At 54.2% G+C, this 14,372-nt stretch overlaps 2 protein-coding genes across 2 annotated transcripts; one reads left to right on the forward strand and one right to left on the reverse strand.

Annotated features, from left to right (window-relative positions):
* Positions 1-7,617: 7,617 nt before the first annotated feature.
* LMH87_011965 (uncharacterized protein) lies at positions 7,618-10,166 on the forward strand (the record flags this gene model as incomplete). Its single annotated transcript, XM_056201190.1, has 2 exons — positions 7,618-7,687; positions 7,738-10,166. 2 exons carry the CDS (start codon positions 7,618-7,620, stop codon positions 10,164-10,166), a joined length of 2,499 nt encoding a protein of 832 aa, XP_056052967.1.
* A 731-nt stretch (positions 10,167-10,897) lies between these two features.
* LMH87_011966 (uncharacterized protein) lies at positions 10,898-12,160 on the reverse strand (the record flags this gene model as incomplete). Its single annotated transcript, XM_056201191.1, has 2 exons — positions 10,898-12,100; positions 12,158-12,160. 2 exons carry the CDS (start codon positions 12,158-12,160, stop codon positions 10,898-10,900), a joined length of 1,206 nt encoding a protein of 401 aa, XP_056052968.1.
* Positions 12,161-14,372: the final 2,212 nt, after the last annotated feature.

Raw genomic sequence — 14,372 nt, forward strand, 5'->3', positions numbered from 1 at the left:
TGGGCCAAAACGGTATAGTCTTACAATCGGGTCAAGACTACCGGCCGTGGTAGGCTTCGTATCATTGCGATGCCTCCGAAGAGACAAGGGAGGCGTAAATGCCTCTTGGTAGTTGGGGGAAGGCGGTGACCTCCGCCTCACCCTTCTCTTCCGTCTGTCTTGTCTGGTCTGGCGTCATGGACGCCCGGCGCGGATTCCAAAGCTTCTGGGCTCAAAACAACGCTTTGCGCGGCTAAAAAAAAGGCCAGCCACCAACTAGTTACTCGAAGCTGTGTGAAAAGTTACCCACCACCCCAGAGCTAGACAGGATCTCTCGTGGCAGCCCGGCAATTTTACATTTGTGTTTCATGTTGAGACGTTGGCAACGTGGAGAATGTCTGTTATTCCGCGTTCCAATGCCGCTCTACTAATTTTATTTTTATTTTTGGCGGGCGCATCCGAGGCCTTGGCTTACACGTATTGGGCAAATAAAGTCGACGACTGGTAGAACCTGGAATGGAGGGGCCAACGACCCAGGTAGCTGCTACTGGTAGCCAGTTGCCAGCCACCGCCAGGTCTGATGATTTACATGGGCCAATTTCGAGCGGCCCCAGTCTCCCTCTCAGCCTTGTCAAAATTGCCAAACATTTAGCGGCGTGAGATCCAGCAGTGGCTTTTTTTTCCTTCCTGGTCCGCCAAACCCATGCCCATGCAGAGACGAGAAAGCACAATAACAGAACATGGCCGAACGGTGGCGTTTTTCGTCACCGGATCAGATGATGAGCGTATAGGGTCTTTTTGTAGACGTGTTCTTTTTTTTCCTCGTCGTTCGACAAGACCCTGTCGGCTTTTGATGCGGTGACTGAAGCTGGGTCGCAGGACCCACGGCCCTATTACGATCCAATCTGCATACCGCCGAAGAAGAAAAAACATGCGCAGTGGGCATTGCTGTCCCGCTCAGGAACAATCTTGATAGTCGAGAAGCATGAGAGTACTGGGAAGGGCATCCATCAGCATAATCTGGACCGACGGAGCAGCGGGTACCTAACACCGACTTTTATCACCGGCCGTCTCTTTCACATGAGTGCGACCTCGAACAGCAACCATTGAAATTAGGGAGATGTTTCTCGCGTTCTTCTACTAGCTGGGTTGATTCCGAAGCCGGTGCAGTCCACAAATTTCCGGCGCAGAGGCGGCCTGTGTAACCTCTGGTGTCGTTCGTCTGTGGAAATGACCAGCGGTCGAACACAGCGTGCTGGTAGACGGCCGAGGGGGACAACTAACCATGGAAAAAAGGTACATGACGGATCTGCCTGGGTACTTGCGACAAGTACCTCGTCTAAAGAGGCAATTAGTGGGGAGGGGTGTGCGTACGCTTCCTTTGTGGGGCTTCTCCGCTTTTCGGCTGGATATGGATCCCTGAGAAGGGTTTTAGAATCTTCGAAAAGTCTTCCATTTCTCGCACCAAGACATGGGTCACCCCTGTTGGCCCCTGCCCCCTGCTCTCTCTGGCCTACGCCCCCCCTTGTCTTTTCATTTCGCTGGCCCATTCCACGTGGCAGGCAGATCGCGCCAAGGTCAAGACGGCCGCCCCGGGCGGCGCACGCATCAACCACTATTGTGCGTCGCAGGAGCTGGAGATGGGTAAAAAAAAACGTGGCAGATGAAGCAGGAAAAGAGGAATGTAGTGCTGCGCTCCTGAGCTAGTGCTGGTTTTGGATTAATCTAGTTGTCTTTACTTGGCTCGTTCGTCATTGCCTCGAGCCGTCGGGTGAGTAAGGCGACGGGAAAGAATCCGAGCCTCTATACCCGAAGGTCTGCGACAAATGCCACTTGCCTTTCGTGCTTGTCAATTTTTATTTTTCGCGGGTTGAGCCTGTGGCCCGGTTTCTTTGGGGACCTTCCATGCATTTTTTGTGCCTTTTCTTTCAGCTGGAGTGCTGCTTCGCAGGACGGCAGCGCCGGAGGTTGCCGGTTCGTCTGGTGTGGTTTGCCCGGCCCATCAGCCTTCGGTAAGGCATCGGGCGAAGCGACTACACCGAGGTACTGCGCACGCGACCAACCACTACTTTCGACCCTTTAGCATTCCCATGAGCGGAATCGACTGAAGGAGGAGGATGCACAGAGTAAAATCTTTAGTTTGGGCGTTGCGTACTGAGTACCATCCGGCTCTCGCCACCTCTGGCAGATCTTTGCATCGTGCCCATCTCCCGCCGGCATGACTCCTGACACCTACCGTCTTCGGCTTCTCTTTGATGTTCGATTTCGATCGTAAAGGGGCCCAACGTTCTTTTCTCCTAGTGTACCTGGCGTGGTCACATATTTCTGCAGAAGGTTCCACGCGGAGGCGGAGCAGCACGCGACGAAGTAAAGCCGGGAACCCAGCCGCGGGGCTTGAATCCATCACGACTGAGTCACGGCACTTGATGGAGCAGAGCTTTGGCGGCGCCGTTGGCTGTCACAACTGGCAAACAGCGAGATCGTCATGGCTCGGTGTCGCAGAGCGTACATGCAGGAGCGCATCTGCGCGCCCGCTGGTAAGCGCCGCGACAGGTAGATGAACGGCGCGCCCGATAATGCTGCGCATTTGTAGCATAAGCGAGTATTTGACATGTTTCATATTGATTGTGCATTGAATTCTAGTCGTTGTTTATATCTGCCAAGCTGCCGCGCATACTCTACACGCCTACCCAAAGCCGCCATATCGTCAAGGAACCGTAGAGCTGGCGCCTGCATGGCGATCGAAAACGTCCGATTTCCACTAAACCTCTGTTTTCAAACGCCTCATCGCATGGTCAATTCGTACACCCCAACATGGATCACCGTTGCATCGCGCGGGGACTCGGCACCAGGTAGCGAGGCAAACTGTCCATTCGCGGCACCGCCACGCCTTCAAAACAAGGTTTCGCAAATTGCGAACAGTTTGTCGTTCAGGCGAGATGAAACACAACTGCCGTGTTTCGTGGCGATAAAGTAGCCTCGTCGCTCTTCCAGTGAGAAAACCAGCCACAGCAGCAGGGATGGGTTCCAGTGGAACCGAAAGACTTCTGCAGGGCTGGGGGAGTGTACAATGCGGGCTTCGCCGGCTTCGACGTACACTGGTGAAGGTGCATCAAAGTGCAATCAGATTAATTTTTATGGCCAGGCGTAGAAACAAACCGCAGCGGATGCCGGCACTGGGCTCTTGGCAGTCGTCGCAATGAATCTGCCGTTAACATGAGCATCAATCGTTCCCGTCCCTACCATCAGCCCTACCGAGGCCACCGATGTAGATGTTCGTCACTCGTAGCGTCGTATTCGATAATCGGGATTATCATGATGGTCTTGCTTATATCCAAGCGTCGCTCGAATAAGAAGACATCACGCCATGTCGCGCCGCGCCTATCCACTGCCGTATCCACAGCCCACTACTTCAATCTCTCCTGGCCCAGAATACTAAAACCGTGCACTTACACGACCAAGTGACGTATCGCTCTCAGGCAAGGCGCAGACATCATGGCAATGCCAAGCCTGCCATCCTAGCGCGACGCAGGGAGGGTGTGCAACTGCAGACATGCCTATATGCCGGTGGTTCATTGACGATGTTCCAAAACAAGAAGAGAAAAGAGTCTCAAAGCGCTGAGAAAACAGAAAACAAACACAAAATAGAGGCCTGAAGCGTCAGTTGTCGCATTCTCGTATTTATCACCTATAGCCGACTACCCTGCCTATATCAACGAGATCTTCATCTACCGCAAGGGGTCAAATTGCAGACATGTCTTCTCATGCGTACGCAATTCCATCCAAGTCGGCTCCGGCGACGACTTCGGCCCTGCGGGCGAACTCCTTGCCGGCGAGCTGCTCGTGAAATCTGCGTGAACGGTTCTCGGCAGTGGCCCAGGGCTTTGGGCGCCCCCAGGCCGATCGCCCCGAGGGTTGCGACATGGCACGGCATCAGTTTCCTGCCGAGGCTTTGCCTTTGAGCGGCACTGAGCATGTAATAAAAATAGGTGTCGGCATCGTGCGGCCGCGCGGCTGCCATGCTGCCGTCATCATCCCGAGACGGTCTTAGCGCACTCGCTCCAGCAGTGCCGCACACGTGGGCGTCGACAAGAGCTACGAACAAGGGGAGTGCTTCGGGGGGGTTGAGGATCCGTGTGCAGCTCCCGACTCTCTGGGTAGCTCCAAGTATATCGAGAAAGTACTGATACACCATGCCGCAGTATGTGTCTCGCTATGACTGAACGCGAATGCGTGCTACGTTGGCGACGGCGTATTCGGTTGCCCTACGATGACTACCGCCATGCCAATTGTCAGAAGGAATTGAATTGATAATCTCAAGACTCTTGGCTCATTTCTTCCTCGAATTAATGTTGACATGCTACCTTTGGTAAGATGGATAACTCGAGTACTGCTGAAGCTACGGATGATGGAGTGGCTCACGCCACAACCTGCCTGCAGACTACTTACTCGGGTCGCGAAACATTTCTGGGCTCGCTGATTGCTCGGTAACTTATAATTTTGCGACAGATATCTGGGCAGGATCATTCTGCTGATACTGAGTTCAGAGCTCGCCTTCTTCCACTATGTTTACGAAAACACCTGTAGAAATTAAGAATGCGAACATCCACTGCAGCTTAATTGTCCAAACCAATCAAATCCAGACGGTATGTGGCCTGAGAGCAGATATACCAGTCTTTATGTCATTGCGAACGGCCCTTTGTCAGCCGCCACCCACAACAAACGGGTGGCAGCTTCGCCATGGCCGTTTTCCGATCCTTCATCTAAGCAGCGCACATTCACGATGCAGAAGCTCCCGGCAGAATCTCTGGGTCCTGTCATTTCGAATGCGGGTAGCTCCTACGAGTGGTACTTTGACCGAGCTTAAAACCCCGTGTTCGGCCTGGGATCCTACGCTGCAGTTTCGAGACAATGGCAGTCGATTGTCGAGCGGCGCACGTTCAGCTACCTTGCTCTAACACCCAAGCGCAAGACTGATGCATCGAACATTATGAAGGCAAAACCTGCGAGAAAACGACACGTTCAACTCCTGAGCCTCAACCTCGGTCTTTCTTCCAGAGATCTTGGCCAGCTACCTTGGACCGAACCAGCCAAAACAAGTGCGATCAACTTGTGTGCTCGTTCATCGACGGTTCATTTGCATGTATGCCTCTGAATTTCCATTCGAGATGGTCAATCGATCTCAAGTTGCACACTGACCCCGGGCATGGCCCACGTGTTTGGGCTATTTTCCGGTGAGAAACGAACCATTCCATGAGCCGGCGGCGACCGCTGTTCTTGGAGTACAGCAAAGACATCAGCCGGCTTCCTGAGCTGCGGAGCCTTCGGAAATTTGCGATATTTTCAGATGAACCGCTGGTCATCCGATAGATGGGCTGCATTTCGCGGGACGGATGCCGGACCCGACCAGGTTGGAACTACGGCTCGCGGATTACTAAGAGGATGTCAAGGAAACATAATATAATACGATGCAGACACGGTGTATTATAAGTCTGAATGATATAGAAGTTTTAATACATGTCTAACATATTGCAGAATTTGCTGCTTACTTTTTAAAGCTCAAAAGTTCTCTTCCCGTCTTCATCTTGTTACTAGACCAGCCGAGATACCACAGAGTTGGCTATCACCGGCTGAGCGTAGCAACACCCGACAGTGAAAGCGATTGCTTATACATGGCATTGCGCCGCATATCTCGGCTGTCCTCGATGAAGTACTTCCGAATTGGTACAGATCTAGCGCAGTGCTGTTTCTCGGCCGAAGACGGTAAAGGATATGAACTCCTTGCGCTGAACGGGAATCACTGGGATAGCCTTACAGAGCTTGTTGCCGTACTTGCCCGTGTTTTTTCATCCGGTGAACGGATTATGGAGGACTTGTACGTGTTTGAAGATTCCGACGAAGATGGCCCGTTTGAATTCTACTGGCAACTCGATCGAGAATTGTTCAACGAGTGTCTTCTTCACGCAGCCAAAGCCGCCAGCTACATCCCGAGTCTGGAGAGATTCTCCGTGAGCAGGTGTGAAGATACAGGAGTTCAAGTCAAAGTGTACGAGGTCAGCACGACGCCAAGCACCTGGCCAATGACAGTGGAAACCAAGCGGTGGTTTATTCCTGATCAAGCGACACTGGGCGCGTGACTCGCAATGCTGAAGGCCGGCCAGGGAGCTACCGTGATGGGGGTGGAGATACATTTTACAGATGTCGCAGCGTATAAAGCTGTCAAGTCTTTCGCTTTGCAAGAGTGTCTACGAATGGATCGCGGTGTTGGGTATTTGTGCTTTAGTGTGTGAAGCTGCATTAGCTAGGCTGGGGTGGAACGACATTACTCTCCGAAGACGAGGATGATTATATAGCTCCGGCAGTTAGAGACATTGAGACGAATCTTTTCAACACGGAAAGTAAATCCCAAGCGGCCTGTTCTGTTTGCGCTGTGCTTCTACAATCAGCAGCAGCCGTGCGCAGGCCTTGCCATGGCCACTCAAATCATTTACATGTAGCTGCGTTACTTTCTGTAAACTTAATAGACTCTTGGCCGTGCGGCTGAAATTTCTACGCAAGGGAGTTCGGTATCTGGACCGGTGGCCCGGCGAGCCGCAGCCGCTGGTGGAAACCCGTTGCGAAGAGGCGGGCATGACAGAGTTGGTGGAATTTGGGGCAAAGACCACGGTGGATATGCATAAGTTTGCTATTCTGTCGCAGTTCGCCTCGTCCAGCAGCGTTAGGCACACACTACCATGGTGAGTGAGGCGTGCATCGACGCGGAGCCTCGCCGGCAGCCTGAACTGCACACCGTTTCGGGACGTTCATCTCGTGCTATCGACTTCGAGCGGCCCCATTTGTACATCTGACATGTTCCGCGCCAGCACTACGCACGCATCCTGATCAGGCATGCCGAGCTGAGGGTGGCCGGGGAGTGTCGGCCAGGGATTGGTGCAGATGGCAGATTGGTGAGAGCCTCCCCGCAGTCGTTGGCGGACTATCGTCCCGGCTTTCCGCTGGGCAGTTGGCTGGCTGGGCTTGTGGCGGCGCAAGTGGCCCGCAGCTCTCCGCCCTTGTGTGGACAGACAGCTCCAAGCTACCTACTAATAACTAGGTAGTCAACGGTAAATGCTGCCTGCCTACAACCGACTGTTTTGGTACCGACAGCACCAAGAAAATACTGAGACCAGTGGGCCAAGCCATCTCCAAACACCCCCGAAAAGGGCCCTGAAAGATGCTCTCATTGATTAGCCCGGCTCGGTTCCTCAATCGTTCACTCGCTCCAGACTCGGCGCTTCTCCGCTAGGTACCGTTTCATTGGCCTTGGCCTCGCAGAGATGGCTTCCCGCCTCTTAGCTAGGCTGGTTGGATGATGCCTTGCTCCGAAAAATGGTAATTCCGGTCCTGCCCCTCCCGTCACTCGTTCCTTACCTTGCACAACCCCGCGATATGCGTGGACCCTACTTAAGCTTCGAGTCCGCGCCTCCGGCTATCTTTTCTCCGTTTCTTCAATCTCTCTGCTGTTGCTGGCAAAGTTTCTTTTCTTTGCACTTTTCCTTTCCTTTGGCCTCGGGAGCTCTTCATAGCCTTGGCTGAAGCCGAGCAGATCAACACTCCGCTACATTGATCCACCCCGTCTGCTCACGGAAATCGCCCACAATGGCCAACCTCAACATAGATGAGGTGCTCAAGAAGCTGACGATAACCGAAAAGGTCGAGTTGCTCTCGGGTAGGCTGATTCCGACCGTCTTCAGCTGGTTCCATCGCTAATCAGCTCAGGCATTGACTTCTGGCACACCAAAGCTATGCCCAAACATGGAATCCCGTCCATTCGCATGTCTGATGGCCCCAATGGTGTCCGTGGAACCAAATTCTTCAACGGCGTCCCCGCCGCTTGCTTCCCTTGCGGCACTGCCCTCGGCGCTACCTTCAACCAAGAGCTTCTTGAACAAGCTGGCAAGACCATGGGCGACGAAGCCATTGCTAAGAGCGCCCACCTAATTCTCGGCCCGACCATCAACATGCAACGATCTCCTCTCGGCGGCCGTGGCTTTGAATCAATTGGCGAAGATCCTTTCTTGAGCGGTCTCGGCGCTGCAGCGCTGGTTCGTGGTATTCAAAGTACCGGCGTCGTCGCTACCATCAAGCACTTTCTCTGCAACGACCAAGAAGACAAGCGCATGGGTGTTCAGAGCATAGTTACCGAACGTGCTCTCCGCGAGATCTATGCGATGCCTTTCCAGCTTGCTGTGCGTGATGCTCAACCTGGCGCATTCATGACTGCCTACAATGGAATCAATGGCACCTTTTGCAGCGAGAACCCCAAGTACCTAGACGCTATGCTGCGTAAAGAATGGGGCTGGAACGGTCTCATCATGAGTGATTGGTACGGCACGTACAGCACAAATGATGCCGTCAAGGCTGGCCTCGATCTCGAAATGCCTGGACCTTCACGCTTTCGTGGTGACGCCCTCCAATTCAATGCCTCGACAGGCAAGCCATTCATGCACCACATTGACGACCGCGTCCGCACAGTGCTCAACCTTGTGAAAAAGGTCTCGTCCCTGCCAATCGAAGAGAATGGCCCCGAAGGTACTCTCGATACTCCCCAAACGGCCGCTCTGCTACGAAAGATTGGCAACGAGAGCATTGTACTTCTCAAGAACGATGATAAGATACTCCCATTTGCCAAAGACAAAAAAACATTGGTACTAGGACCCAACGCCAAGGAGGCCACCTACCATGGTGGTGGCTCTGCTGCTCTTCGTGCCTACTACGCCATTACTCCGTATGACGGTATCAGTGAGAAGCTAGGCAATCAGCCTACCTTCACTGTCGGCGCCTACACACACCGCTTCTTACCCATTCTGGGCAATCAGCTCACCGACCCCGACGGCAAGCCTGGCATGCGCTGGAGAGTCTTCAACGAAGCCCCTGGTACAGCTGACCGCAAGCTCATTGACGAGCTCCAGTTCACCAAGACTGAGATGCATTTGGTCGATTACAGCAACCCCAAAGTCAACGATGTTTGGTATGCCGACTTGGAAGGCTCCGTCGTCGCTGATGAGGATTGCGCGTACGAGATCGGTGTCGTTGTTTCCGGTACGGCCAAGGCCTTTGTTAACGATCAGCTCATTGTCGACAATGCTACGAAGCAGGTTGCCGGTGACGCCTTCTTTGGATCCGCCACCCGCGAAGAGCGCGGTCGTGTCGATATGAAGAGAGGCGAAACTTACAACTTCCGCATCGAGTTTGGCTCTGCTCCTACCTTTACACTCAAAGGCGATGCTTATGTGCCTGGTCACGGCTCTCTGCGCGTCGGCGGCTGCAAGGTCATTGATGACCAGCAGGAAATCAAAAAGTCCGTGCAGCTCGCCAAAGAGCATGACCAGGTCATAATCTGTGCTGGCCTCAACGCTGACTGGGAGACGGAAGGCGCTGACCGTGCGACCATGAAGCTGCCCGGCGTCCTTGACCAGCTCATTGCCGAGGTCGCTGTCGCCAACCCCAACACAGTTGTCGTCATGCAGACTGGTACGCCGGAGGAGATGCCTTGGCTCTCACAGACCAAGGCTGTCCTTCAGGCCTGGTACGGCGGCAATGAAACTGGCAACTGTATCGCTGACACGGTCTTTGGTGACTCAAATCCCTCCGGCAAGTTGTCGCTCAGCTTCCCCAAGCGCCTGCAAGATACTCCTGCCTTCCTCAACTTCCGCACCGAAGCTGGCCGCACACTTTACGGCGAGGACGTCTACATTGGCTACCGCTACTACGAGTTTGCCGACAGGGAAGTCAACTTTCCCTTCGGTCATGGTCTTTCTTACACTACGTTTGGCTTCTCCGAACTCTCCGTTGCCGTCGCCGAGAACAAAATCAACGCTACCGTCACAATTACCAACACTGGTAGTCGCAAGGGTGCTGCCGTCGCCCAAATGTACATCCAGCCAAAGCAAGCTGCTCGCATCAACCGCCCTATTAAGGAGCTCCGTGGGTTCACAAAAGTCGAGCTTGAGGCTGGCGCGTCCAAGACGGTCACCATCAGCGAGCTCGAAAAGTACGCTGCGGCGTACTTTGACGAGGAGCGCGACCAGTGGTGCGTAGAGGCGGGCGACTATGACATTGTCATTGGCGACACTAGTGCTGTCAACGATAGAACGCTGCGGGCTACCATCAACGTGCCCGAGTCATATTGGTGGTCTGGTATTTAGACGGCCTTAGCGACGCAGATGAGAAGACGATGGTATGTGCAGACTTGTGAACTGTGGCTTTTTTCTGGTTACATTAAAAGATGTATATAGCAGTACATACATGCACATACTTTGATAGTGTTGAGTTTGCACATGCAGCACCGTGGTGGCCCATGTGGTCGAATTCCGCACTTTGTGAATACCAGCCTCGCCTATAAGGCTATGGCTTGCAGCAGATCTACGCACATCCCGGATAGGGCACACATCTTGACGGGAGCCAATCGCAGTACACGGTGCATGATGCAGCCAGTAGCACGGTATGGTCCAGAAGTAGTTGTAGTGCTCCTCTATATCGAGTCTTTAAATAATTATTGAACTGTTCTATCGCAAACAAAATCGAAGGTGTGAAGATCTATTGTGCAGAAATAAAAGCAATAAGCAAGCTAATGATAACAAAAAAACGGCGTCGTATGTGATCGCTAAAAAAGCACAGTGAACATATGTACAATCCTGGTCCTGTATGAGAAGAAAATTTCCCCTTTTCCTTGTCCCCGTCCTGCCGTCATGCAGCACGGTGGTTTCAGCCTCTCGTTTCGTCAAACCGGTCTTTGTATTATTTACTCGTCGTGGTTGTCGTCGTCGGCACGCTTGCCGTTGCCGGCGTGGCCAGGGTCCTTGAGGGTGCCAATGGGACCGTCGCCCTCGCCCTCCCAGTCTACCAGGCCGCAGAGGTCACCGCCAGGGCTGGATCTCTACTCCTTGAGATCGTCGTTGGCTTCAGCCTCGGGCTTGATGTGAGGAGGCCAGTTCCCGCGCTTGTGAGGGGGCCAGTTACCGTGGGGAGGGGTGGCGGCAGCGGCCTCGGCGGCCTCGGCGGCCTCTGGCTTGACGCGAGGAGGCCAGTTGCCCTCACTGTTCTGCTCTGCTCGCTTGTGAGGGGGCCAGTTACCCTCGACGTTTTGTTCCGAGCGCTTATGAGGAGGCCAGTTGCCGTGGGGAGGGGCGGCGGCAGCATCCTCGACGACTTCCGGTTTGATGTGAGGCCAGTTGCCACGCTTGTGAGGGGGCCAGTTGCCCTCAACGTCTTGTTCCGAGCGCTTATGAGGGGGCCAGTTGCCCTCAACATTTTGTTCCGAGCGCTCATGAGGAGGGCTGGCGGCGGCATCCTCAGTGGCTTCCGCCTTGATGCGAGGGGGCCAGTTGCCCTCAGTGTTCTGTTCTGAGCGCTTATGAGGAGGCCAGTTGCCGTGGGGAGGGGTGGCGGCGGCATCCTCGGTGGCCTCCAGCTTGACACGAGGAGGCCAGTTGCCCTCGGTGTTCTGCTCTGCGCGCTTGTGGGGAGGCCAGTTGCCCTCAACATGTTGCTCATCACGCCTGTCATCGCCGGTAACCTCAGCGTCGTTGAAAATCGGAGGCTTGTTGCCAATGACGGGGGGGGCACCACGCTTCTCGTTTTCTGTGGATGAGACAACGTCCTGGAAAATGGGTGGCTTGTTACCAACCACAGGTGGCAAGCGCTTCTCGTTGTCGGCGGATGCAGCATTTTGGAAAATGGGAGGCTTGTTGCCGATCCCGCCCCAGGGGGGCGCAGCACGCCTACCAGCACCGGAGCATTTGAATCCAACCGGTCGGACGCCACGTCGGCAGACAACAATTGGGACGATTCTAGCCTCAAGCTCATCGCGCTTGTCGACGCCAGGGCACTCGAAGTCACCGGCGTCTTGTCCACGACTGCAAAGAGCAAGTCGGTCCACCTCTGGGTGATCGGGGTCAATTTCGGTAGTCTGCTCGGGGTTGGTGTTGTCATAGTAGGATTCGCACTCGGGAAAGTTGCCCACCACGGCGGCTTCGTCTTGCCACAGCGCGTCGACGGCACCGCAGTGTACAGGGACAGCAGTAGCTGTAGCAGCAAGTAGAGCGGCGGCAAGGCCGACTACACGCATCGTGCTTTGATGCTGTAGGCATGTTGGTTAGTGTCAGCTTCAAGGGAGTCTCGAGGCGCATCTGCTTACCATTGTGTATTGTGTGTACTAACAAGGAAAGGAATGAATGACTAGTTGTAGAATAGGATCGAGCCCTACAAGGCTATTCTGGCAAAAAGGATCGAGAGAGCCCTACAAGGTGAACTAGTGAATGCTGATACCGGAAGAACAGAGAAAGATCGAGGGTGATCAGAGCCCAGGACGAGCCGGGCTTTTTAATACACAATGTCAGCGTGGTCTTGCGGGCCATGAATTGAGCTAAGCTCAACTCATTCGAAAGAAGCTATGCAGAACCCATGGTCCACTCATCAGTTGCGTGCTGCGTAAATGGGCGAGGCCAAATTGGGGTTCGCGCCGGGTTGGTAGCCAGCAGTGACGAGACCGTGCTGACGGGGAGGCCGCGCCTTGTGGAGCATGTCTCGGTAGCTGGGGAACTCGAGAGTAAGAGCAACTGTTGTAATGTGTCCTAAAAAGTACGCCGTAAGGCAGAATTCCTCTACAGGTTACAAGAAAAGCAAGTCGTCAGACGGCATTTCTTGTGACTATTCCATCTGTTGCATGTGTTGGCTCTCTCTTGGTCAAGGAAACAATCTTGGTCCGGGCGGATTCAGATAGTGAAAGTCTGTCCCTCGGCTGGATACAGTATACTTATCTCGTTCGCGCCACTCCAGATTAAACGAACAGGGCGAACCAGCAGCATTCTTGACGGCATGTACCAGTACGGCAACCTTGTGGAAACAGGGCGAAGCTGATGAGTCCGGTTTTCCTGTGGCGCCGTTCCCATGTGGTTCCTCCACACGAATCATTTACTGGATACTGTCACACTGTTTACTGGAAACTGGAAACAAACAGGCAACAGGCTTACGTCTGAGGCTTTCGGAAACCAATCGCGAATAAAGGTCCCTTCTGGTCTTCGTAAAGTGCATGACTGCATTCGCCCCCTCGTAAAAGGATGGAGACGTGACACTTGGGAGAGGGACAATACTGGTCGCGGCCGGCAGAGCGCTGAGCCTAGTGAGGTGGGTGAGATGAAAGGCCTAGGTCTGGAACTCACCTTCATTGGCAGGTGAGTGCACGTTTTCAGGGCCTCAATCACTGCCCCCTTTTCTTCTCCTGGTCCCCTGTCAGCATGCGGCCTAGGATAGCGCGAGCAGCTCGTTAGGCCCGGTTTCATGTTGGCTGGACAGGGCTGTTGCGGAGAGAGTCCGGCTTGCGAAGTTCTTACATACTGAAGAGAATGGAATAAAAGTGGTGCAGAAAGCACCTTCTTACTTGGATAGTCCTAGTTCGGCGGGCCCCCAAAATGGGATCTTAGCCAGGATTATTACGGAGTAACGTAGGGACAAGGCGTCACAGGGTGACCAATCCCAGCAAATCAAGTGAGCTAGCGAGCTGGGGGTGGGCTCGCACTAGAGTCATGCATTTGGCATTGCACCAGCGAGACTCTGACATATAGATGCCTTAACACCATAATGGTGGTCAGCGACGCGCACGTTCAGCTGCAGCCCTGGGTGGGTTGCGTTGCATGTACATACATGGCGCCCATGTGCTGCAGTGACATGCGATGCAACAGGAAACAGGAAAGGGAACGTCATTGCAGCTTTCCGAGGCACACCCGAGCCACGCCGTTATCACTCACCAGCTAAGCCTGGTGGGACAGCGTCAGCGAAACGGTGAGCAGTGTCATGTTCTGGATGGTAAATTTTGTCGCGCTGTCGGCATTCGCCGTGCGAGGTCTTTGACCGCCTGGCGTGGCCTGTTGTCTGGTGAAGACCTTTTTCATGGAGTGAAATGGTGTACCTGTCCGCACAAGCGCATGCCGTAGCATCATTCCAAATTTCCTTCCCATCCTTCGGTGAGATAGACCCACGCGCGCATGTAAAGCTGCGTACTGGGAGGCGGCACGAACACTGCTGGCTGTTTAGCGCTGGCTGGCTAACCACATGGGTGGGCGGCGGATCAGTCCGCGATGCATTCCTGGCTTCGAAATGTAAGCCCAAAAACGAGGCTCGGGGGCCATCTGGGTGTGAGATGCACGCGAGCGGCGTCGAGCTCAGCCAGAGCGACACCCCATTGGTGCCTCGTCCGCGACTCCCGTCTGTACTACACCAAAGGATCGAGGAGGCGCACATGGCGCGCGCGCAGCATGGCTTCCACTGGGAGGGGCAGCCGCACTCGGGTCAGATATAAGCCTCTCGTTACAAGAACTGCCCTGTCTGGTTCGGCTGCCTGCCCATTTCGGAGT

Source organism: Akanthomyces muscarius, chromosome 4, assembly GCF_028009165.1.
Source record: "Akanthomyces muscarius strain Ve6 chromosome 4, whole genome shotgun sequence".
NCBI lineage: Eukaryota > Fungi > Ascomycota > Sordariomycetes > Hypocreales > Cordycipitaceae > Akanthomyces > Akanthomyces muscarius.